The sequence below is a fragment of the Simochromis diagramma genome, unplaced genomic scaffold (assembly GCF_900408965.1).
Source record: "Simochromis diagramma unplaced genomic scaffold, fSimDia1.1 OVJJ01000361.1, whole genome shotgun sequence".
Taxonomy (NCBI): Eukaryota; Metazoa; Chordata; class Actinopteri; order Cichliformes; family Cichlidae; genus Simochromis; species Simochromis diagramma.
The window spans coordinates 18,807,994-18,834,961 of record NW_024386860.1 but is presented as its reverse complement, the minus strand read 5'-3'; the positions used below and the strand labels follow the sequence as shown (position 1 = coordinate 18,834,961).

At 50.5% G+C, this 26,968-nt stretch overlaps 1 protein-coding gene across 1 annotated transcript; it reads right to left on the bottom strand.

The window, feature by feature from the left end:
- Window positions 1–26,968, bottom strand: atp2c1 (ATPase secretory pathway Ca2+ transporting 1). The gene is made up of 27 exons (XM_040030939.1): window positions 26,835–26,968; window positions 15,535–15,639; window positions 15,217–15,333; window positions 13,727–13,816; window positions 12,358–12,393; window positions 11,856–11,917; window positions 11,021–11,129; window positions 9,719–9,874; window positions 8,896–8,964; window positions 8,713–8,788; window positions 8,502–8,568; window positions 7,541–7,665; window positions 7,349–7,446; window positions 6,047–6,142; window positions 5,878–5,967; window positions 5,495–5,599; window positions 4,594–4,750; window positions 4,309–4,479; window positions 3,595–3,692; window positions 3,188–3,238; window positions 2,904–3,070; window positions 2,494–2,562; window positions 2,296–2,412; window positions 1,514–1,661; window positions 1,278–1,373; window positions 1,051–1,192; window positions 1–807 (listed from the first exon to the last, which is right to left on the bottom strand). Exons 1-27 carry the CDS (start codon window positions 26,856–26,858, stop codon window positions 686–688), a joined length of 2,763 nt encoding a protein of 920 aa, XP_039886873.1. The 5' UTR covers window positions 26,859–26,968; the 3' UTR covers window positions 1–685.

Genomic DNA, 26,968 nt, shown 5'->3' with positions numbered 1-26,968 from the left:
TTAATTTTTAAAATATGAACTTTATTAACAAAAATCAGCCCTCAGACTTTTCTCGTAATCAAAGCTTTTGTTTAAAAAAACCGTCTTGATTAAACCCACATCACTAAAACTTCCCAGCGTCCAGGAAATGATCCGCTCCTGTTTGTGAGATAAATAAAATTTCACACCAGAACCCGTCAGGTTATCAAAATAAATTAAAGATCGAAACATGATTTCCCCCGCTGATTGATCTGTGATTGGTGCTGTACCGTCACACCGCAGACGCTCCCACAGAGGACGCAAAATACAACGTCCACCTCGTGTAGAGAAGCGAGCCCAATAGTGGTCACCGCCGTCTAAACTAAAACAGAACAGGAAGAGGCCACGGAGACGCCCCGAAGTCCGATTTCATCCTAAATGACGGGGCAGGAAGAAGTGGCTCGGACCGCGGCGCAGAGAGAGAGGTTCTAGCTGAACGGCCGCGGCTGGTCGACACAGGTCCAGACCGCTAACCCCGCCCCTTGAGGCCAGGCGCCTCCTCCAGTGCCTGACCGGAGTCTCGTCCCCGTCTGAGGATCTCAGAAAAAAAGTCTTTGAGGTTCAAAGAAGTCAGTGCCATCAGGACAGAGATGCTCCATCACCTCCACCCTCCTCTTCATCCTCCACACACCAGAGTCCGTCAGCCTGGACAGCGAGGGGGGCGGGGTCATACTTCGTGGAAGAAGTCAGAGGGGGGGCTCTTCTCCACCCCCCTCCACCTCTCCACCTTCTTGATGACCTCAGATACGGCGCAGACGGAGGAGGTGAGGGACACGAGGAAGACGAGGTCTGCAGAAAGACAAAGAGAAGGAAACGGTCACACAGCTGTGCGCACATCTGTGTGCTGGGGGGGGGGGGGGCATGCAAAGTCCTCGAAAACTAGAAAAAATATTCCAAGAACTCGAGCAAAAAGAAAAAAAAAAAAGCACAAAATGAGAAAATTATTTTTCATTTTGTGCTTTGTTCAAAAAGTAAAATAGAAACAGGGAGGAGCTCCTGCAGGAGGACGCGCGAGGACACGCGAGGACTTACCGAGGACGCTGAGACTCTCCGTCTGGAAGACGCTCTGCAGAGGAGGGAAGTAGATGACGAGCAGCTGCCCCATGATGGAGGCCAGGACGGCGAAACAGAACGTGCGGTTGCTGCACAGCCCCATCTCGTGGACCATCCGGGTCTGAGGAGCAGAGACGGGCACAGCTGAGGTCACATGCTCTTTAATGCGACGGTGAGGTCATGTCAGGTTAAACGTGCGCGCTCACCTGCGATCTGGAGCTCAGAGCGTTGAACATGTCGAAGAAGACGAAGCAGGTGAAGGTCATGGTGGTGTCTCGAGGAGTGATCACGTTGTCCTGCAACTGCAAAAAAAAAAATGCAGAGAGCGAGTCAGCTGGAGACGTCACAGCGGCAGACAACGATGGTGATGCTGATCGCGCCCCGAGGTCAGCGCCCGGTGACGTCAGCATCAGGAAACCTGAGGTCAGAAACGGCCACCCACCTCTCTCCAGAAGACGTAAAGCGTCCCGCAGACGATGATGAACGCCGACACGAGCACTTTTACGATCAGGCTGCGGGTGATGATGCTGTCTCCGACGTTGCGAGGAGGCTTCCTGATGATGTCGCGGTCCACAGGCTCCACCCCCAAACTAACAAGAGAACACACACACACAAACATTGCGATCGTGGCTCAAGAGTTGGGAGTTCGTCTTGTAACCGGAAGGTTGCTGGTTCGAGCCCCGGCTCGGACAGTCTCGGTCGTTGTGTCCTTGGGCGAGACACTTCACCCGTCGCCTACTGGTGTTGGCCAGAGGGGCCGATGGCGCGATATGGCGGCGGTCAGTCTGCCCCAGAGCAGCTGTGGCTACAGCTGTAGCTGCCTCCACCAGTGTGTGAATGTGAGAGTGAATGAATAGTGGCATTGTAAAGCTCTATATAAATGCAATCCATTATTATTATTATTATTATTATTATTATTAAACAGGATTTACCCCAACCCGGTTCAAAAGTAGGGGTCGGCACAGACGTGTGAAAAATATAATGCGTCTAATCATCACATCGAACATCTGGAATATTCACACTCTGCTTAATGAGCAGGTGTGCGTGCAGGTGTGCACACAGCAGGGGGCGCTGCAGACCACCACCACAAACCAAACATGTCGTCAGCTTTCATTTCAGAGCTCGACCAGCTGCCTGAAGTATCACAGATAAATATTAGTCTCTTCTAAAATATCCGTGTCAACTGAGGTCAAAGGTGAACCAGTGAAACGTTCAGTCGCTCACCTCTGAGCCGGCGGTCCGTCCATGATGATGTTGATCCACAGGATCTGCATGGCGTTCAGCGGGTTGGGGAAGTTCATCAGCGTCGCCAAGGAGATGAGGGTGAGTGCCGCAATGCTCCTGGTGACCAGCAGGGGGAGACGGAGGGCTCAAACACTGAATCCAGAGACAGAAGTGTGACTGACGGCGGTTTGTACTCACGTGCTCAGCTGGAAGCAAACAAAGTTTTTGATGTTGTTGTAAATTCCTTTTCCCTCCTCGATGGCCGACCTGCAGACAGGAAACAGACGCCGACCTTTGAACCACAAACGCTCCAATCGCAGCTTAATGACAGGAACAAGCTGTTTCACTAAATCTTTGAGCCTTTTGGACGAAGCTCAGAAACATCAGGACTTTTATGTGTTCACAGATTTGATCGTGACGTCAGACCCTCGCCGACGCCGATCGCCTCCTGTGAACTACTTCCTGCGTGAGGGATTAACCGTAACTAATCATAGCAACGTCGTCCTGATGGAAATGAGTTGCTATGGTTACAGTCAGTGTTATGTGTGTTACTCCACACAAAGACAAGGACAGCAAGTCTAGGCTCGTCGCCGTGGCGTCAGACTCACATGATGGTCTGGAAGTCGTCGTCCACCAGGATCATGTCGGCCGCCTCCTTGCAGACGTCGGTGCCCGTCTGGCCCATCGCAACACCGATGTCAGCGGCCTTCAGAGCCACGGCGTCATTCACCCCGTCACCCGTCATGGCCACCACGGCGCCGTTGTTCTGCAGGGACTGAAGAGAGGGACGGGGCTTTAGCAGCGCTTCGTTCTAGAAAGCTGTTCGTGCCTCAAATCCATCACGTTTATTTAACTTTTCCTGCTTCATGAACTGGACTTCCTGTCTGCTCACCTTGACGATCTTCAGCTTGTGTCGCGGGCTGGCGCGATAAAACACGGAAATCTGTGGACAGAGGGCGGATCCAGGAACGCCGTCAGTGACAGCAACACTGCTCTGAAACATGACTGTGTGTGCGCGTGTGTGTGTGTGTGTGTGCGTGTGTGCATGTGTGTGCATGCGTGTGTGTGTGTGCGTGTGTGTGCATGCGCGCGTGCGTGCATGCGTGTGCATGCGTGTGCGTGCATGCGTGCGTGCATGCGCGTGCGTGCATGCGTGCGTGCATGCGTGCGCGTGCATGCGTGTGTGCATGCGTGCGCGTGTGTGTGTGTGCGTGCGTGCATGTGTGCGTGCGCGTGTGCGCGTGCATGCGTGTGTGCATGCGTGCGTGCGTGCGTGTGTGTGTGTGTGCGCGCGCTCACTCTGGAGATGATCTGCGACAGCTGCTGCAGGTCCAGCTGATCCACCTCCTCCCCAGACAAACTCTGCCCCCCTTTAGAGAAGAGGCCGATGCGACTGGCTGCAGACACACAAACATCCACTGACTGCTCTGTACGTTCATGTAACACCACTGTGAACCACAAGGTGGCGCAGTGACTCCCACTCGACCCATGGCAGCATTATTCAAACTGGAGTGGGCTCAGCCAGAGGTCATGTCAGCAAGTGTGTGCTGGCTGGTGAAACGCTGCCACCTTGTGGTGAACGTTTTCCCCATGACGAGCCACTGACTGCTGATTACCAGCTCAGGGTTTGTTCTCTCTCTTTAATAAGTGAATGATGATCCTGCGCTTCTTCTGGCAGTTTCACAATAAAAGCCCTATTAATAAACAGGGGCTTTTAATGTGGAATTCAGAGAGCGGAGTTTAATCATCAGCCTGATCATGTAACTAAACAATGTCTGTGTTTTTCTTTTCATTTTTCTCTTCTGTTGTTCAGATGGAGGAGCTGAGGACAAATCCTCCCGATGGAGGCGTTTTTAATCAGGAAGCTCGAGGACAGGGAACTTAAACCAGAGGTCAAAGCCCCGATCAGCTGTGATGTAAAACAGGAAACACATCCCACCACAGAAAAACACTAAGGATTTGTTCTGTTGTTTAACTTTATACATTTGCGTAAGCGTGTGTGAATCAGCTGACCTATAGACATGGCCGTCTCCTGGGAGTCTCCGGTGATCATCTTGATGGTGACTCCGGAGCTGATGAGCGTGCCCACGGCCTCTTTGACCCCTGACCTTGGAGGGTCGATGATGCCCACCAAACCCAGGAAGGTCAGCTTCCCCATCTCAGAGCCCGACGCGAACGCCAGCACTGAAACACACACACACACACACACACACACACACACACACACACACACACACACACACACAGTGAGTGTGTTTTTGGGGCATCCCCAGCTCCACCTGTAGGTGTCGCTCTCACCTCTGAGCCCGCCTGAGCCCATGTAGCTGATCTGCTGCTGGTACAGCTCCACCTGCTGGTGGTTCAGGGGGAGCGCGCTGCCTCGGCTGTTGTAGGAGCTGCAGAAGCGAATCACCTGCTCGTACGCGCCCTTCATGAAGTAAACTCCAGCTTTGTCCTGGAGACGCAGCAGGAAGAGCAGACACGTCAGAGATGCTGATGATGCAGAACACAATATTAAACTTTGACTTTTAGGATTTCAGCTTTAATGCTGCTGTTCAGTTTCTCCCTTGGTGACAAATCCACAGGAAACACTTGTGAGAGAAACCTGAGGAATGTTTGAGTCTTTGTCCATGAACGCTCACATCCGAGTCGCAGTAACTCGGCGTCAGCTCGCTACCTGCTGCAAACACGGTCCAGAGTGTAGCAAAACCCATTTTCAGTTAGTATGTTTAATTATTTACTTTTTTAAGACCGTTGTTGGTTTTAATCTAGCTTAAACCAAACCGCTCCGCTGGATTTAGCTGGCGAGCTGATTAGAGAGCCGATCAGAATCCAAGTCTGTGATTGGTTGGTTTTGTTGCACATTTGTAACGCTGTACAGAGATGTGGAGAGCAGGTCTGCAGACGTCTGTGAGCACACACAGCGGCTGTTACTGTGGATATTAGCGAACAGAGTTTTCTTCGCTCAAAGTAATTTTCTCCTCAAAATGCAACTTTGTACTTGCAGCAGTGATTTCTGTGCGCTCAGGGCACAGGCACAACAGTAACACCATGACAAACATCTAAGGATCTGCTGGAACATCACAGAACATGTATGAACGACGACTCCGGCCGTGTTTCTGCTGCCGGCGTCCTCGAATGACATCGGAGCATCAGAGCGAGGATAAAGGGTTAATGTGAGCAGCTCGTCATCACAGACCTGCTGCGTGCGGTGAACGCAGCGCACGGCCATCCACTTCTTCTCCGAGCTGAACGGATGCTCCTCCACCCGCACGTACTCGCGCTGCAGACCCTCCAGCCCCACCTGCAGGACACGGAGAGGAGCACAGCTCGTCACACAAACACCTCATCGCTCATATTCATGTTTTTATCTCATCTGGTTTTATCATCAGCTCAGGTTCTCCAGCTCCTCCTACTTTTAACTGTTTGTACGCTTCAAACAGTCAGAGGGGGAAAGGGGGAGGAGCTAAAACAGCTGGTTTCAGTCCAGTGTGAGACAAAGAAGGATCGAAAAAATGAGCCCGACTGGTCTGATTTCAAGACTTTGACGACCTGCTCAGAGCGTGGCGCTCTGGGTTTTACCTTCATGGCGAGGGCGATGAGCGCTCCCTCTGTGGGCCGTCCCAGCACGTTGTGATTCCTGATGATGGAGTCGTTGCACACACAGCCGACCTGTCAGCACACACACGCTCAGTAAACCCGGGTTCAGAGTTCAGTGTGAAGATCTGAGCTGAGACACAAACGACCTCACCTCCACAATTTTGCTGATGGACTGACACGAGAAGCCGTGGATCACCTCTCCGTTCAGCAGAACTTCCCCCTGCCCGTTATAGCCGACGCCGGTGACCTGCAAGACAACACCGAGGGTAAGATAACAAAGACCTGCGACCTCGAGACACCGGAGGCAGGACCAGAAGCTCAGCGTGCGCTTTCGTGGACTTGTCAACGTGTCGATGCCGCTCTGCTGAAGCCCGGGCGGTTCGCACAGAGCAGGACTTCGAAGAAGGACAGAGCCTTCGCCCTCATAAAGTATGACTCAAACACAGCTTCAGCCCCCTGACAGGTGAGGCCAGTGACCCTGCAGGCCTTCAGCACCTTCCCATGACCTCTGACCTCCCTGCAGTGAACAGAACCTTCCCTGACCCAGTTCTCCCAGTATGCCAGCTGGGATTTCCTCATGGATTAACCGGGTCAGTGAGCCCTCTGCAGACTCTGCGTTACAGCTGCGATCAGGCTTCAGAAGAAGCCGCTGCAAACCGACGAGGAGGAAGAGGGCTCAGCTTTCAAAATAAGAGCATCAGCCTTACAACAAGTTACAGTGATTGCTTTGTTCATGTGATCTTAAACTTGGCTTGTTGGGTTGCGACTCACGTGATCTCCTCTCCTCCTTTTTGACCTTTTAGAAGGTGAAAATCAGCCGTTTGGGTCAAACTGGGACATTTGCACTGATGCCTTTTCATGTTCACCGTCTCTCAGATTAAAATAACAGACACCTATGAAAAACAGAAAGCTGGTGTAGATGTAGGAGGCCGGCAGCTTCAGTACAACTCATCGACTGTCTGAGGAGCTGCAGACGCCTCCATCAGGTCGACTGTGGGGGAGTCTGACAACTCTGGGTGCACGCCAGGGCCCCAACGCTTTACCAACATCTACAGTCTCATTTAATCTGCAGTCTCACCGATACTCCAGGTTCCTGCAGCGCCACCCACAGGACGCCCTGGGGACGCGTTTCAAAGCCTCCTCAAAGTCCACAGACTAGTCGGGGAAATTCCCAAACACCCTTAAATATCCCGGACAGGATAACGACGTGTCCACTGATCCGAGACCAGCAAACTGATCGACTCCACTGAGCCCATAAACTCCGAGCGAGCAGACGGAGCCTGAACTCGAGTCCTCTGCAGAACACGAGCTTCACCCTGATCGCACGATCAACCACCCGCCAGCACCAACATGAAGCCCAGCTGTGTTTGGTAGCCTGAGGATTTAGAAGCTGACCCTGTGATCACGCTGTGGAGGTTTCAAAGTGTGAGAGGAAACAGCGCGGGAGTCTGACCTCAGCGTGCTGTCCGTCTGACGTGAACAGCTGAGTGACCGTCATCTCGTTCTTGGTCAGCGTCCCCGTTTTGTCCGAGCAGATCACATTACAGCAGCCTGACGGGGAAAACGGCACAAAGGTCACCAACGTGCAGCTCACAGAAGGTCGGGCTACTCTGTGCATGACCGTTTCCGTCGCATCACGACGTACCCAGAGTTTCCACGATGGGAAGTTTCTTGATGATCGCTCTTTTCTTCACCATCCGCATCACGCCGAGCGCCAGCGTCACCGTCACCACGATGGGTAAGCCCTCTGGGATGGCAGCCACAGCCAGACTGAAGGAGGAGAGGAGGAGTCAGACTTGTTTTATGATTTACATGCTCACTGAAAAAACGCAGACAAACCCAGAAAACATTTGTGTTTCCGTTTGCTCTCAGTGTTCACGGTCAGCTTCCCAACTTCCCTCTAACAGGAATCACCTGTAACGTGCTCCCGCCCCACAGCGCTAACTTTCCTCTCTCGCTTATAAAGGCGACTCTCCTCATGCTAACGTCACTAACAGCAGACTGTGTGATCTCATTTATATGGAGGCTGCTCCACCTGTCGCACTGAGACCGAGCTCGCTCCTTCAGGTGTCTTCTTCACTCACTATGTGTTAACAGACCTCTCTGCATTGAATCATATCTGTTATTAACCTCTGTCTCTCTTCCACAGCATGTCTTTATCCCGTCTTCCTTCTCTCACCCCAACCAATCACAGCAGATGGCCCCGCCCCTCCCTGAGCCTGGTTCTGCTGGAGGTTTCTTCCTGTTAAAAGGGAGTTTTTCCTTCCCACTGTCGCCAAAGTGCTGCTCATAGGGGGTCATATGATTGTTGGGTTTTTCTCTGTATCTATGAAGCGCCTTCAGGCGACTGTTGTTGTGATTTGGCGCTATATAAATAAAATTGAATTGAGGTGTTTCACGGCTCTGTGCACCAAATCACACAGCAGACTGTGACGCTCGCGTCCTTGTCTGTGGGTGGAGTCACTCTCCTGGTCGCATCATGAAACCAGCGTCACAAACCTGCTGCTATCACATCGCTGCACTCAGCTATAACCTGATAAACACAGAAGAGGAAGCAGCTGCCTCGGCTCAACCAATAACCAAACAGAAGCATCACTCAGGGTCACCTGACACCGATGGTGAACATGTCCAGGAGACTCTTGCCCTGCAGCCAGCCCACCAGCATGATGACGCCTGAAACACATCAGAGACAGACTGAGCGCGGCGTGCAGACGCCATGGCGATGGAGAGCAGGACGCAGCAGCGGGGCAGCTCGCCGCACACACGGCCCCTTACCCACGGCGTCTCCTCGTAATCACACGATCATCATAAACTCACCGATGATGCAGAAGGAATAAAGCGACAGCTGCTTCCCCAGCAGGTCCATGCTCTTCTGCAGAGGAGTTTTAGGAGCCTGACAAAGCAAACAGGAAACAGATGTTTCATGAACACTGCGCCTCTGGCTGGAACTCCGTGACATTTGTATTGAATTATATTCAGATTTCATGCGGGAGACCTCACCTCCTCTGCCTGCATCATCTTGAACACCTCCCCGAACTCAGAGTTCTCTCCGGTTCCAATGACGATGCCCTGAAGAACATCAGAACACCTTTCAGCAGGTAAAACTGTCTAAGCATCGTTGAAACATCAGCTCCAAAAGCTTCAATAGCAACAGCTGCAGTTCCTCTGGTGTCCTGCCGAGGCAGCAGTGAGCCAGCCTGATACAGACCGCTGTGTATCCTCCATCATAACACCTGTCCTGTCCTCTTTAAATTGCATTCATGCTTATGTTTGCATTATTAGGGGCGTGGCCAATTAGGTAGATGGTGCACGGGTGGCCGTAGCTGCTGGCTTCACCTAAGCTGGACCTCTGGACCGTGTTTGTGATGTCGGAGCCTTTTTAGTGACATCATGTGACCAATAACATGCCTGCTGTGAGGTCACTGAAGTCTGAGCTGTGAGAGGGTTTTGATTGGATGTTAGTGATTCGCAGGTATCTGTGTCAGCGCTCCACGGTGCAGTTCCCTCTGCAGTCGTGTGTGCGCTGTATTTCTGCTCACACTCTGTAGCGTCGGTCTAACGGGGACCCTCCCACCCGAGGGATTAATAAAGTTTCATCTAATCTAATCTCTAATCATTCTGCCGGCAGCCACTAAGATGACGGTTACAGTTTTCTACAACCACGGCGGCGTCCTACACGCCGTCTGTCACCACTGAACCATCGATATGAAGGAGGCGGCCACGTCATCACTTCCTCACACCGTCTGCAGCCAGAGTCTCAGCGCACACTTCGTTCCTGTAACTTCACCGTCTGTGGAGCAGAAGAAGAAGAGTGAGCTGCTACCTTGGCTTTGCCGTAGCGCACCAGCGTCCCCATGAAGGCGATGTTGCTGCGGGAGGCGATGTCTCCGTTGGTGGATGCCGGCTGGTGGGCGGTGGACTTGGTGCAGGGCGTGGTCTCCCCCGTCAGACTGGACTCATCCACTGACAGGTCTGTCGCCTGCGAGGGTGGAGGAGACAGATTTAACTCCAACCAGGAGGGATACTCTGACCTTTAACCTCTAACCCTGCTCACTAAAGCCACCATTAACCCCACCCCCACCTCAGAGCTGGCGGCCATCTTTACACGACTGCAGCTGCTCTCAATGAAGGTTCACACGTTTCCCAGCGTGACGCGCCGTTCACTCCCGAGACAACCCAGTGAAAACAGAGGCCTCAAAGTACCGCCTACACCCGCCTACACCCACCTACACCAGCCTACACCCACCTACACCCGCCTACGACAGCCTACACCCGCCTACACCCACCTACACCCGCCTACGACAGCCTACACCCACCTACGCCCGCCTACGCCTACCTACACCAGCCTACACCCACCTACGCCTACCTACACCAGCCTACACCCACCTACACCAGCCTACGCCCACCTACGCCCGCCTCAGGGATACCTGTGGGTAAAATTCGACGGGGGAATAAAAAGCGTCCTGTGCGTCTGCATTAACTCGCTGATGCTGCTCAGAGCTCGTTTAACTGATGAGGACCGCTGTCACTGGGATTTGTTGCACGTGGTGAAGATGCAGGACGAGTACCGCGGCGACCTTCTCTTTGTTCTGATGTCAGTCTCGCCTGCAGTGAAGCAGGGAGCTGCTCGATAATCAGAAACTCCCCGTGGACTTCCTGTTGGACAGGGGGCGCTCTCGAGCTCACGCCGCGGAGCGGATGAAAAACCTGAAGTTTGTGTGAAAGTTTTCTTCTGCGTGCAGAAGCCGCAGCAGGCTGGAGGTGGAAGCTGCTGCTCGCTTCATGCCCCAAACCAAAATGGAGGCTCGCCATCTAAACCTGCACCTGCAGTCTGAAAACTTCCACAAAGAAAAATCTTCACACACAAAACGTACATTTTGATTCGTGCTCGAGAGCGCCCCCTGCTGAGGGGTTTCATCTATTTATGATTACACTGCAGGCCTGATCAGAGGGCGTTCTGCTCCCGTGTTTGCAGGAACCTGAGCTCCTCTGATCGTTCATCCTGAAAGAATTTAGTTTCTTTCTTGGAAACGAGAAGCGCTCAGCTTCCAGCAGACATCTCTCCTGTCCCAGAATCCCTCGCTCCCTCACGCCCAGGCTGACACAAACCTATCAGTGTTTTTACCTCGAAGAGACGGAGGTCAGCCGGGACCTTCTCCCCCACCGACAGGCAGACGGTGTCTCCGGGAACGAGCTCTCTGGCCAGCAGGTGCTCCAGGTTCCCCTCCCTGACACTGAGGAGGAAGGCAGCGGGGGAGAGTGTTTACAGTCATGCTCCTCCCCTCCCTGCGCGCTCTGCTGGGGAGCGTCAGGGACACAACACATTAATAATTCACTTTTTGAAAATGTGCATTTCCATGGATGAAGCTGAAATTTCTAGAATGAGGTCGAGTGTGTGGATCCAGCTCCGTCCTCTGTCTCTGCCAAACGTTCGCCACGACCCAACTGTAAACCCCGATGAAGAGTGGATCATCGGGGGAAACCGTGCTGCTCAGGTCGCCACGGGAATCTCTCGTTGCTCTGACATCGGCGCATCGCTGGCCAGGATTCAGTCTCAGCTTTCAGGGAAAGTCTAAGAAGTTTCTCAGAACATCGCGAGGAGTGAAATTAATCCTGTGACCTCAGGCTGAGAAGAACAATGCTGTGTGTGTAGCTGTGTGCTCGTGCTCACAGTAATGTGAGTGCTGGTCACACAGTGTGCCAACAGGGGGCGCTACACGGTGTGGATAGATGGAGCAAACAGACACACACACTCCTTTAAACTGATTCATTTATGGAGTCAAATTTCTGGATTCTTGGCTGTGAGATGACAGAGGAGCAGACTCAGTGTCATAACTGCATATTTCATTACAAACAATCACAACTAGGAGACGCGATGTTCTCCACAGACTCGATCCATGCAGGAGGACGAGGCAGGAGACCCCGCCCACTCTCCTGAAGGAGGTCAGGATCAAACTCACCAGTGACATTCTGGAGGGACGAGCTTCCCCAACTCCTCCAAAGATTTCTCTGAGCGATACTCCTGCACACAAGACAACAGCTCAGCTTCATCACACACACACACACACACACACACACACACACACACAGACACACACACACACACACAGACACACAGACAGACAGACAGACACACACACAGACAGACACACACACAGACACACACACACAGACAGACACACACACAGACACACACACACACAGACAGACACACACAGACAGACACACACACACACACAGACAGACACACAGACAGACACACACACACACACACAGACAGACAGACACACACAGACAGACACACACACACACACACACACACAGACAGACAGACACACACAGACAGACACACACACACACACACACACAGACAGACAGACACACACAGACAGACACACACACAGACAGACACACACACACACACACACAGCAGTGTTGTTAAAGAGTAAAAACAGGACGTACCTGGACGAAGGCGACCGTCACGACGATGATGATGGCCTGGGGGGGGGAAAGCACAGACTGAACTTTGAGGTCCAACATGAGTTTTTAAATTCTTCCATCGTTCACAATAAAACCCCACAGCTGTGGAAATCCCACTGACACCGAGTCGTTCAGGGTTTATTGAAGATTTCAGTGAATGTTTGCGACATCAGAGCTCAACATCGTTCATCTTTCCCTTTCATCATAAAATAATTCCACATTTCCTTTCAAATTAAAAGCACTGTTTGTGACCTCTCACCTCTGCATTTATGTTTATTTCCTGTGAGGCGGAGCTTTGGCCTCACAGTGGCCCGTCTGCTTTCACAGTCATCATATCTGAATGTGATGACATGAATAAGCTCTTCATCATTTCTGCTTGTTCACACGCTGAGGTGGATTCAGACCATCGGCTGACCTTCTGCCTGCTGAAGCTCTGCGTCCGTTTGGAGGATTAAAACAGAAACCTGATCAAACATCCTGAAGGGTTCCCGGATCGCTTTAATTACCCGAAGTCTGAAAGCAAACAGCGATGAAGCTGTTTGTTCTCCTGCAGCCGGCCTGCGTGTGCACAGGGACTCACGTTTCTTCTTTTACGAGGGGTCAAACTGTGTGTGCGTCACTCAGACTCTCCATCTCAGAGCTCCTCTCTCTGCACATGAATCCGCCTTTGGTCTCAAACCAGAGGATATCCGGTGTTCTGACGAACCGTCCTGCCGTACGTACTTTATGCTGTCAACAATAACTCCAGCATGCAGGACGGTTTGTCACTTTGTGTTGTGCGTGCGTGCAGAAACAACCGGTAGGATGGAACACAGCGCCAAACCTTCCTGTTCAGGTTTTACTTCACCGATGCAGATAAACTCGATGACTTTAGGTAAATGAGACCCATCTTCTGTGATGGACCTGACCTGGTTGTGGCTGAACGAGAAGCGTGCGGATGTTCAAACGTGTGCAGACGGGCTGCAGAGAAGATCGCACTTCTTGTTTTTAATCTGTGCCTGTGGCGTTCCTCTGGAGGCCCGAGGCGGCGGCGATCCACCTCTCTGCGACGGTGCACGCTGAGCTTAAGGTGAGAGGAGACAATAACAAGCACGCACCGTGCTGACCAGTCGCAGAGCAGCACTGCCTCACAGGACGGCTCAGTCACTGACCCCGTGACCTTTACATGTAAAACTTGCTGCATTTGAGTCACTGAGTCTAAGAACACAGAGCTGCTGTTCCTCTCCGCTCTCCTGCTTCTGCCATCTGAACTTTGACCTCGTTTTTGTATCAGACAAACAGCTGTCGTGTGTAACCTCGTGTGGAGGACCTGCAGGTTTCAGAGGACGCCTGAGCGCCGCTGGTTACCTACCACTGTGATGCTGATGGCGTCATCGAACTGGTGCATGATGATGCTGATGACCGCCGACGCCAGCAACAGCAGGATGAGCGGATCTTTGAACTGCAGAGAGACACAGGCTGAGGTCAGAGGTCAAGTGTCACATGATTACAGACGTTTGGAGGACGTGTTCTTTAACAAGGACACTTTTTACAGCGTGGACGCTTTCAGCTTCGCCGAGTTTGCACATTTATTTCAGCAGCGCGGGTAAATCGAACGAGTCATCACAGGCGGGATCAGGCGAGTCGGTGCAGCTGTAAACGTGTGTGGTTGGCAGGTTGCTGTCGTGCAGCTGAAGGACCAACTCTTTGGCAGTCTGAGCTCGTGTCTGGACTGTGAGGTCAGCGTGATGTCAGAGCGCCGCAGCAGCTTGGACTCGACTGGCTGGCGTTTGTTTAGTGAAGGAGCGGCTCGAGCGTGTGATCGCAGGAGGACACGCGCTCAGATTACAGCAGATTACAGACAAGAGGTGTGTTTGTGAAGCCGTCCAATCAGCAGTCAGGAGCGATGACGAGGCTCTGACCTTCCTCACCCTCATGGTTCACATCACACGGTTCTGGTCATGTGACCTGTGACCCTCTCTTTCTGCCAGTATCAGCTGCACAACTACAGAGCTGCTGGCTCCGCCTCCTCCACCCTCACAGGGCGACCACTTGTTCAGCACTCAGGAATGTGAAGTCAAACGGAAACTTCTGCACACGTCAGCTGATGTGGTTTACATTTTTCAGAGAGCCAGAGTTTCTGCTCCTCGCTTGGACTCGAGCCGACAGCTTCCTCCCGTCCTCTCCGTCCGCGCTCGCTTTCTATATTTAAGCTGGAGCTGCTGGAGCTGCTGCAGGCCTGCAGCAGCTCCAGCAGCTCCATCAGTGCTCCGACTGCCTGCTGCCGTTTCCCCTTCAGTTAATTTACCTGATGCTTTCAGGGCTGAAAGAGGTCATGTGCCCTCCTCAGCTGGCTCGTCCAATCAGCAGCGCCTGAACGAGGCCCCTGATCTGTTTCATAACGCCGCGCTGTGGCGGTGACACGAGCTCGAGACAGAAACGAAGAACGCTACAGGATTCAACCTCCTCCTTTGTGCAGTCACCACAAACGTGCTAGTCCTATTAAAAGGTGCGAGCAGCAATGAGGTCACGGTTACCACGGTGAAGCGCGTTTACACCTGCATGTCTTGACCTTACACGTGTTTCTAACATGGCTGTGAGGCGACGAACGTCTGCCGTGCAAAAATAAATCTGTGTTCTTCCACAGGACGTTATGTAAGCGTGCTGCAGACGTGCGCGGGTTAACGCGGCGGCGGAACAATGACAGTCGGGAACACGGCGGGCCTGCAGACACGTTTCAGGCTCTGGATAAAAATAGCGTGCTGGGTGACTCTGCCGCTGCACGTTTGAGGGACTCGCCGTCACACAGAGAGAGAAACAGGAAATGGCCTTGAGTGAGTCTGCGTGTGATGCGTGCGTTACCTGTGACAGGTACTTCCTCCACAGCGGCTCGTCCTCGCTGATGTCGAACTCGTTCCAGCCGTGGTACGCCCTCCGCCGCCTCACCTCCTCCTGGGTCAAACCCAGCTGCAGGTCGGCCTGTGGGAGTGACACGCAGCGGCGCTCAGATTACCGTTTCAGAGACGAAGCTCGCACAGAAACAGGACGACGCGTCTCATTGGCTCAGTCTAAGTCTGAGGATTTTTAATGGCGTCACCGTCGTTCTCATGAACTGATCAGCTGAGCGCTCTCTGAGATAAACGTGACGAATGTCAGGCTGAGAGGCGCTCGCCTCCTTACCTGCAGGACACATGCTACTTCATTGACGGGCAGTTCACTGGCTTTTCTGGACGTCAGTACTGGGACCATGGTCTCATCTTCACTGGAGGGTTCTCCTTCGGAAAGCTGAAACAGGAAGAAGACAGAGAGACTGAGACTGCAGCAGGGTTCCTATTGGGCGCCGCTTCTCACATCCAGGCCTGGACAACCTCCACCTGCGAGCATCAGACAGCGACGACGGCGTCTGTCGGGCCCACAGACTGCACCGAGGTTCTCCGTGAAACGGATCACATTCCTCCACTTTTACTCGAGCAGAGCTCTGCTTTCCACAAAGAGTCAGGGACCTCTAAGGTGGGAGCACTCGTGACTCGCACACCTGACGTCCAGCTGTGCAGGTAAGTGTCTGAGTGATGACACAGCTGTGACCTCTGGGTGAACGCTGTCATTTAACCTTTTCTGGATGACTTCAAATCCAGTTTCTCGTCAGCTGCTGTCAAAGATAATAATCCACAGAGTCACATTTCAGGACTCTCATTACTGCAGGCGTAATGCTGCTGGCAGATGCCAGGAAGTAACCAGAAACCTTTCACAACCAGGGCCAAGACATACGTTTGTTAATAAAAATGCTCCAGAAGGCACCGACACCACCCACAGGGCCAGAAAGACTGCATTTTAGGTTTTACTTTAATGAACTACAAGAACGTACGGCAGCACAAAAGCTCAGAGGAAATGAGGGGAAGAGGACCAGAATGACTTCCAAAGTAAAAGCACCTCTGCACTTTGAGTTTATAATCTCCCCAGGAACCTGCAGTTCCTCTGATGTCCACTAGAGACCGGCTCTATCGGGAACATCTGAACTCCGAGTCGATTCTTCATGAAATAAATGTGAGGAGGGCAGAATTTAGACTTTAATGCCACTAAAGTCAGGAAAAAACAAAGGTTTTGTTTGTGGCAGCGTCCGGCGGGATTAACGGCGTGACGCGCTGCAGGTTTACAGAGCAGAGAGGTAAGGAGGACAAACTGAACATCGAACAGCTTCGAGCCTCCTCCACCATCGGTGCTTGTTGTCATGCATGATGCTGATCACTTCCTCCCAGCAGGCTGCAGGTCTGAGGACAAAGGCTGACGCAGAGGAAACCGACAGCAGGAAACAGAACAAAGGCGACAGCGGCGCCGTGGTGCAGGGTTTAAAGCCGAACAAAGAGCAGAGAGGAAGTCGATTCTCCTCCCCGTCAGCAAGAGCAGCTTTTTCAAACACCTGCACAGGTTCACAGGAAGTGCACCTCATCAAAGACTCAGTCTGAGTTAGAATTTAGAGCTACTTGAAGAAAACTGTCGAGAGTCGGCCTCAGGCTGTCCCGCTCAGCTCACGCGGTGGCTAGCATTAGCTAACAGCATCCAGGCCGTGTCAAAGGTCAAAGTCCAGTTTGGGCAGATGGCTTCAGACCGAACGTTAGCTCGTGCTACCTTACTACCACAGACACGAGAGAGCGACGAGTCTCTGATGCCTGTTCTTACACCTGAACTCGTTTATGGCCCCACCTGAGAGACGTGACTCGGGGCAAAGTCTCACCATAAAACTGAGTGACGTGTTTCTGGTCCCAGGCCGGCTGTGCAATATATGTGCACCTGCGCTCACCTGCCTGCTTAAAGCTTTGACCTGAGCCTGGCAGCTGCAGGCCTGTGAGGGGACAAACAGCCAGCTGTGTGCAGCTGTGTGCAGCTGTGTGCAGCTGTAACGGCGTGAGAACAAGTCTGTCCCACAGAGGTGGAGGAACTCCCGGCATTTCTCATCTGCTTTCAATGTTTTCACAGTCTGAGCTGCCGGGCGGCTCCGGCCGGTAAACTGCGGCTCGAGACAGTTTTCCACGCAGTGGCCGAATGCGATGAATAAACTGCACGTCAGCAGGAGGTGCAGCCAACAACACGAAGGTGTCTGCGGCTGATTAATGCTGTGACCCAAGCAGCAGACTCACAGGTGCATTTAAGACCACACGAGACCTGAAAGTGTCAGAAAAGCTGAAGTCAGAGTTAGAACAGAAGCAGCTGGTACGGCAAAGCTACAGCGTTGCGCCCGATCGTCGCTCCTGCAGGAGATGAAACACCCGCCCCTCAGCCTCCTCGTACATACACTTCTGTTATCAATTTGAAATGCTACGTTGCCGCCTTCTCGAGTTATCGTGGTCACAAAGTCAGGTGTCCACGCGCCTGCCTGCCCAGCGGGGTCACATGAACACCCCGACACAAACATCGGCGCTGCAGCTGAAAGCCGACCGCAGTCTGAAGGCCGATTGGCGTCAGAGTCGAGATTATTCAGGAAAATATCGAAACCTTCATTTTACTTGAGATCAAATCACTTTTACTGTCACATCACACGTGCAGGTACACTGCTACATGTGAGTGAAATTCTTGTGTGTGAGCTACATTGTAGCCACAGCCACCCTGGGGCGCACTGACAGAGGCGAGGCTGCCGGACACTGGCGCCACCGGGCCCTCTGACCACCACCAGTAAGCAACGGGTGAAGCGTCTTGCCCAAGGACACAACGACCGAGACTGTCCGAGCCGGGGCTCGAACCGGCAACCTTCCGATTACAAAGCAAACTCCCAACTCTTGAGCCACGATCTAGAAGCTACCACTCAGCAGAAGTGCACACTGTTCTGTGAATCACCTGTCATCACCTGCCGGCCTCCTCTGCCTCCTTACAGCTTCCTTCAATCAGTCAGCTTTACCTGAGACACAGGTGTGCAAACTTCCTCTCAGCATCCACACACAGAGCTGCCCCTGTGCCTCTGAGCAAACGCCCGCCTGCTTTAAAAACGTTTTTCTCTGCAGACAGAGAGAGGAGCAGCGATCAGCTGAGAGGATTGTTTCTGATTAGCAGTGAGAGCAGCTTAGACGACCATCCTGCTGCCTCCTCCTCACGCTGCCCCCGCAGGATGGGAGGGTCACTGCAGTCTGACTCACTTAAACTAAACGCAGACCCTGCTGTCAGAGTGTTAGCGCCAAGGTCACTGCTGATGTCACACCTGAGCATACACGAGTAGCATCAAAGCATCATGTGACCAAAGAAGTGATTCTGACGTCCCCGAAGCCCGAAAATCTTCAAACGCCTCCTGTCACGCCGGTGACAGGAGGCGTTACCTGTCTCACCTTTGTTGCTGCGACTCGTTTGACTGCTGATTTTACCAAATGCAAACACCAAACAAACTGAAACGCACCCGACCTCTACACCGGGCTCAGCCACGCTTCACTACCATCTGACATCATCAGCTGACATCATCAGGTCAGGTTGGCCGACAGGAGACAGCTGCAAACAGCTGCAGTCTGACAGCATCACTCTCACAGAGACTGTGGAAGGTTAGCAGACACTTTCAGTCTGAGGTGTAAATGCAGATTACAGATTACAGCACGGTGTCATCAGCCTGACGGTTCCACTCAGCCAGTGATTTTCCTGCAGGAAGCCTGTAGAGCGCAGATGTAGAACGAAACAGCTGTGGAGTCACAGACATACGACAGGTCTGAACGCCTGACAATCTCCTGACGCAGAAATACATAAAACTACAGTGAGAAAAAAAATGATGTTACGGGATGAAACAGACACTGACAAAGTTTAACTTTGAGGACACGATCATCACATCCCCAGATTTGAATAATTTGATAACGAATCCTGTGATAATAACATGCTGTTGCTGGCTGGCGATTCCCACGTCTGCGTGAGGCTCACTGAGCCGTCAGAGTTCACACACAGCGAGCTGCGGCTGAAATCTGATTTCATCGTCGCTCTGCAGGACAGCCGCGAGCCAATGCAGCGAGCTGGAGGCCGTGGAAACTTTCCATCAACAGCAAGAGACGAGACAAACGTCAGAGTGTCCGTAACTCATCCTCCACCAGCCCAGGCTCCGAGAAGCTCCAACACGTTATAGTTATGTTATACATGTTAATGCGTTACAGTGAAGCGTGAGGAGCAGGAGGAGCACGGATCAGCTCTCTCAGCGCATTTTTAAACAGGAGCAGTGACGCTTCACCTGGCCTCCAACCACAGCGCCTCAGGAAGGTGGTGGTGTTAAAGTGAGCTGCTGCTCCATTGGCTGTTTGCTCAGTGATGCGATCGCAGTTTTTCAACTTCATCAGGGTGGAGCTCCAGCTGTAATCTAATAACTGAAGATGGGTGGAGTCGCACCATCAACCCTCAGTTTTCCCTCTCAGCTGATTTCCACACACGCACACACACACGCACACACACACACGCACCCACACACACACACGCACACACACACACACGCACACACACACACACACACACACACACACACACACACACACTTAAATGCAGACCACGGCGTGTAACCGAGCAGTATATCGGACACCGGGATCACCCAGAGGAAAAGCACAGACACACACGGAGCGTCACTGACATGAACACAAAGGAATAACAGGGATTTCATGCTGATTGCGTGTTTGTATCATCACTGCAGGCCGCTCACAGAACACTCGCTGAGGCTGGAGCCTCCCGTGTTCGACGTATTAACCCTTTGTTATCCTCGGTATGAAACCTCCTCCCTGCTCTCCTTCAGTTTCACGTCTTTTCTTGTTATTTCTGACATAATGTGTGTTTTGTGTGCGGAGAATATCTGAGACTTCCTGCTCTTTGTGTGGGCTCATGTTTCACAGGCCTCTCTTATCTGGTTAAAGCACCGAGCTGAACTCTGGATGTCGGCCGGCTCGGTGCCAAACGGGCCGTTAGCTGCACGCCTCGCTGGCCGCTGGTGCTCATTTCACTTCCCGAAGGATCGACGGACTCCAGCGGAATATCAGCAGAGCTCCACATCGCTGCATCGCTTCCTCTAAGTTAATGACGGGCAGAAAGAGAAAGTAGGTCGGACCCGACAGCCGGCGGTGACTTTCAGATGAGGACGTGATTGAATTCATTAAAGAGAAGAAGGTCTGTCCACAGAGGAGGACGGGCGTTTATTTCTGGACCGAACTGTCCTGAAAACATTCACAGATCAGACGCGTCTCGTTTCACATCCACACGATGGAGTCCGCTCACGTTTGAAACGGGACGGCAGCAGTGATCCCGAGCGTATAATCAAATGCAAAGTGCAGCACAGCAGGCCCGCAATGACCGATGACCTCGGCCAGTGTCAGCCGGCGTGCTGCAGGTGAACCCTAGACCAGCTCCGCCCCCCGGTCTCCCCGGGTCTTTTCCTGCGTGTCATCTTCCTTTTTTTGGTAGCAGTACAGGTTTTATTTTAGTTATCGGCGACACCTTGAAGGCCGGTCCGAGGAGTAACAAAGATTAGGGACCGCTGCCCTGACCCGCTCTACCACCTGACCCACAAACACTGACTTCACTTCAGTGTCACAGGAAATGATGCGAATGCTCTGACCGACTCCGGTCATGTGATTGCTGAAACAGAAACGTTAATAAAATGTCTGATGTCACAGTCGCCATCAGTTAAGGTTTCTCGCCCAGCGCCACGACGGCGAACGCTCCTGGTGAATTTATCTCTTCTTGTTTAGCTGCTCGTTAGCGTCGACCTGTCAGACACCAGGATCAACCCGAGGAAAAGCACCGTGGGAAAGCACACGGAGCGCTGCGTCACTGACACCAACACAAAGGAATAATGGGAATTTTACCCTGATCGACTGTTTTTGTAATCACTGGAGTGCCGTTCACAGACTCTGGAGTCTGACGCCTGAACTCTTTGTTCACATGAAGCCTCGTCCTCGCTCTCCTTCAGTTTCATCCCAGCAAACACGCAGAGCTGCTGCTGACACTTTGTTACAGGAAGGTTTTATTTCCACTTAGATGCTGTCGGCTGCTCTGCACTCGGGCTTTATTTGTTATTAAAAGCATTCAGTTAAAAACGAGTTAACGACACTCGGCTCACGTTTGCAGGTGTAGATGGGCGGGGCAGCGCTTTGAAGCTCTGGGCGGATGTTACCTGACACGGACCAACAACCTGCTGTTCATCAGCCGACCCCAACGCACCCAAGCTTACAGGACGCGGGCTGTGCAGGTTCAGGTTACCATGGTAACCGAGGAGCAGGTACACTTAACACGACCTCAGTGTTTATGATTTCCATCCTGAGCGCCGCCTCACGGCCCAGCTACCGTCTAATTATCAAGCTGCTATGGCGCCGCTGCACTGAGCGTGTTCGAACATGGCAGAAGAACAAACACACCTCCACCCACCTCCACCCACCACGCTGATCACCGGCATCAGTCTGAAACTGTAAATGAACCTCTGTCACAGCAGCGACCCCACCGAGAGGCTCGCTTCAACTCTATCTGGAGCCAACACTGAAAATAAGACAAAGTGACGCCTGTTCACAGATGAGCCAATAAAAGCTCTCGTGAGCCAGGAATCAAAGGCTCAGGTGGTGCTGGTGGGGTAAATGGTTGTAGGTGAAGCTATCAGTGATGGAGCTCACGCACCACTCTGTTTTCCTCCAGACTCAGCACCACGAGCACTTCTACTACAACAAAGACGAGCCAATCGGAGCTGAGCAAGACCTCCGAATAACTACATCACTCAGATCAGTTTACACAGCTCCGCCCTTCATCAGGGTGGAGCTCCAGCTTCAATCTAATAACTGAAGACAGGTGGAGGCACTCCATCAACCCTCAGCCTGAAACATCACAGTTTTCCCTCTCAGCTGATTAGCACACACTCACAAGTCACTGTTGATACACGCACACACACACATGCACACACGCACGCACATGCACACACGCACACACACGCACACACACACACGCGCGCACACACACACACACACACACGCACACACACACACACACGCACGCACACACACACACCTTCTGTGACCTCGCTGTATTGACTGCACTTTCAGCAGCAGCCACAAAATTGATTTTCCAGGATTGATAAACCCAAACGACCGGTCTGAACCGCGGCGCTGCGCCGCACTGATGAAGACCGCGCTCAACTTCACCCGAACCTGCCTCGACATGTCCGCACGCAGCTGGTCAGCGACACCAGAACCACAAAAAAAGAACTGTTACAAAACTTTTCAAAAACAGCGGTTTGAGTTAAAAATATTGAAGCTCTGAATATTATCAGTGAAGAAAAGTTACAAATCTTAAAGAGCAAATCTACGTTTTAAAATACACGAGGACGAACAGAGAGCCGTCTAAATCACAGACGTCACATGACTTTTCTTTGAGAAGAATGCAGTAAATTTACAGAGCGAGCCAATCGTGAATATTCTCAGGGAATTAAAAACATTCATGAGGAAATCAATAAAAATCTTTCAAGTATAAAATCACAAGAAAGACAAAACCTTTAAAGTCACAAAAAAGTGATTTGTCACGTGATTTTGTCACCAGACACAAGTGGTCCACACTTCCATCTAACCAATCACGTCAGTTATTCACACCACACCAGCCGAGGACGTTTTGCTTTCAGTTTCCTGCTGTGTGGGCCGGACGGTTTTTATTATAGAACCGGTGTTGCGACCGGTTCTCTAGTAAAAATAATAAAAATAGATCCTAACAAAGGAAGCAATCATACCACCAGCTGGGTGCGGAGCATCATTCCAGTGTCCTGACGCATCAAAGCTGTGCGTGGATGTTTTAGCAGGTATGACAGGTATGTGCAAAGGCAAATTAACACAATAACTCCAAAGAACCAAGAGAGACGGTGAAGACACGATCAGAGGGGCGGCTGTTTTATTACTTCATTATTTACTGGTGCTGTATCAGGCTAATGCATGTATTCTCCTGCAGCCTCATAACTACAGTCACATAAACACGCTGCCACTTTTAGGCTCCATGATTTTATTTGACCTGAAATATTTTTTTTCTTGACTCTGCGATATTTAATTATGTTACTTATTACTTAATTAGGCTAGTGATTTTTTCAGTCGGGCTACCAAAATCTATCTCTGCCCGTCGGCCTATCGTAGGAAGGAAAAATATATGTCAATGCTTTTGCATTCTTTCAGAAATGTAGCTGGGTAATTATGTCATTGGCATCGGTGAGCCACTGTCAATATGTGACATATTGAAGTCGCGTTTGAATTTGCGCTTGTTTTTTGCTTTCACTTTGCAATCGTGCAAACTGTGCATAGAGAGCGACAGCACTGATCTGTGAGTGACGATCATTTGCGCACCAATTCCTCTGACATCGTCTTATTAATCGTTAGCTTACTATGCAAACATGACAAGTGAAATCTCCCGCAGCTTAAACATGTGAGAGGTTGATCGCGCAGAGAATCGCTGAGCTTATGTGAGAGAGCGTGTAAAAGCATTTCAGTTCTGCTGAGCCAAATAAGACAGGTCAGGGTGAAGAAGTGACAGCCAAAGAAAAGCTTACCACAAAACGGAAAAGTTATGACAAATCAGACTATAAGGCAAAAAGAAAGTGCAGCTTTATGGTTTCATGGACAAAATAATTTCTGTGGCTGCGATATGATGAGCTAAATAACCAGGGCTGCACATAAGTGGTCCGCAGGTGCGCATTCGCTGTCAAAATAAAAAACACGCACAAGATAAGAAGTTGCAGCGCGTGTTTGCATACATAAGATTTTCTGGAGGACAGATATTTGTTTAGAACTCTTAAAGATGTTGAAGAAGCTCCTTTAAGCAATTACTGTGGTGTTCCTCGACCTCCAAACAAATGTCAGAAGGAGTCCGAACCACAAAAGAAGCGCGTATTCTCGGAAAAGTGGTTGCAGGAGGTGAGCTGGCTTCAAACAAATGATGAACGCACAGAGATGTGGTGCAGAATGTGCCGTGAAAATTTAATAAATGACAAATTAAAATGGCATGAACATTTTTTTTTGTATCGAAAAAATATCGAACCGTGAATTTTGTGTATCGTTGCACCCCTAATTTTATATCTACCTACCTACCGACCTACCTACCTACATACATACATACATATATATATATAGCGCCGCAGCGTCACGTGACTCGTTACGTACAGCACAAGTGCCAAGCCGCACATGTGTATTTGTTTGGGAAGCAGCCAGCCGCCGTGCCGCCCGGGTAATGGAGGAAATGAGTGCGCCGACTACAAAAATCAACCGAGCGTGACCGAAGGTTACCGAAGAGAAAACAGATGATGGTTCCAACGCCGGAGAGATTGTCGAACGGAAGAGCCACAGAAGTTCCGTAGTGTGAAGGTATTTCGGCTATTTCAAGTCTGACAAAAAACAGCAGCGTTCACTGTAAATTGTGCCGAAAGCAAGTCCGGAAATCCAATAAAGCGGTGCAGCTCAGTCTCTGACTGGAAGCGCTAATTCGTCATTCGGCTTTTGTCAGACTAAAGTAACTGTTAAAACTGTTTGAAAAGCTCAGCTACACAACAAGGACAGATTGAGAATTTCCTTTTAGTTCTCAGTTTATTTGATATTGACAAAAGTTAGTCAATTTAGTCTGTTTTGTTTGTTCTATTTTGAAACTTAAACGCTTTAGCGGCTGCGTTTTGTGTAGTTTGCAATATTTGCCTTTATTTATCTGAAAAAGTCTCATGTTCCTTAAGTACATCTACCCTGTTGAACTTATTATGGGAAATAAATATTTAAATCAAAACAAGCTGCTGATTATTTCACATTTTACTTGTGAGCAACGGCACATTTAAATCTTACAAATATAGTTATTTGGCTGATATCGTGATAGATATCGTTATCGCCTGAAATGAAAAAAATCTTATATCACTCAGCTCATTCATATATATATATATATATATATATATATATATATATATATATATATATATATATATATATATATATATATATATATATATATATATATATGTATATATATATATATGTATATCCCCCACAGTCATTCTGTCAGGATGACATTTTCCTAAGTTTTTCATATTTCCATACTTGTTCTCTATAAATAACCCAGGTTTGTGTTTTGGGATCATTATAGTTTATTATATGTACATAGTAATTTATTGTAATGGCATTTGGTTTTATTTACCTGTATATTTATTAACAGTAAGACCCGTGTTATTTTATTCCATCTAACCAATCACGTCAGTTATTCACACCACACCAGCCGAGGACGTTTTGCTTTCAGTTTCCTGCTGTGTGGGCCGGACGGTTTTTATTATAGAACCGGTGTTGCGACCGGTTCTCTAGTAAAAATAATAAAAATAGATCCTAACAAAGGAAGCAATCACACCACCAGCTGGGTGCGGAGCATCATTCCAGTGTCCTGACGCATCAAAGCTGTGCGTGGATGTTTTAGCAGGTATGACAGGTATGTGCAAAGGCAAATTAACACAATAACTCCAAAGAACCAAGAGAGACGGTGAAGACACGATCAGAGGGGCGGCTGTTTTATTACTTCATTATTTACTGGTGCTGTATCAGGCTAATGCATGTATTCTCCTGCAGCCTCATAACTACAGTCACATAAACACGCTGCCACTTTTAGGCTCCATGATTTTATTTGACCTGAAATATTTTTTTCTTGACTCTGCGATATTTAATTATGTTACTTATTTATAACTGTTAATAGCCTTTAACAGACATAATTATTTTTCCCGAGGGTCTGAGAGGTTTTATTTTCTGACGTTATTAAAATATTTTACATTATTACACATTAACTACACATGAACTCAACTGCCGCTGTCTGGGTGTCATTCCCCGCACACAGATACACATTATAACCCACAGTCATCCTGTCAGGATGACATTTTCGTAAGTTTTTGATATTTCCATACTCGATAAATAACCCAGGTTTGTGCTCTGGGATTATTATGGTTTATTATATGTACATAATAATTTATTGTACTGGCATTTGGTTTTATTTACCTGTATATTTATTAACAGTTAGGCCCGTGTTATTTTATTCCATCTCCGTAATAAGCCTAACCTGAATCGGCCATGGCACGCCTGTACTCTGATAACGAGCGCGGAGCTCTCGCAGTGTTAGCCTGGCTTAGCCTGCTAGCTGCCCCGCCGGTGAGCTCACGGTGTCCCGGGGACAGCGGACCTGGCCGCTGGAAGCCTCGGACACTCACGACGAACTCAACAGCACCGACTGCCGTTGCCTGGGTCTCATTCTCCGCCATGTCAGCTCCAAGGGGCTAACTTACGTCAGATTCCCCGGTGACAGCTACAGGCTAACAGACGCTATCAGCGCTCCTCTCCCGGAGACAAACTAAGCAAACAAACCCGACGCCGGGCTGCTGTCAGCTGCTACGGACAGTTACTGAATTCCGGAGGGTTTCATCGCGGGAACCGTGTTTGATTCATGGGCTCAGAGGTGGGTTTAATGGCATTATGAGCCGCCATCACGACGGAAAAGTGAAAATTTGTAAAACTTACCAGCAGCTCCCGTTTCTTCTGCATCTTCCGTGAAATCCCGGAGCGGAGCGTCTTCTTCCGACAGAGGAGCGTCCACCATGCCGCACTCACGGGCTCTGCTTCGCGCTTCCGGACACCCTTTCAAAATAAGACCG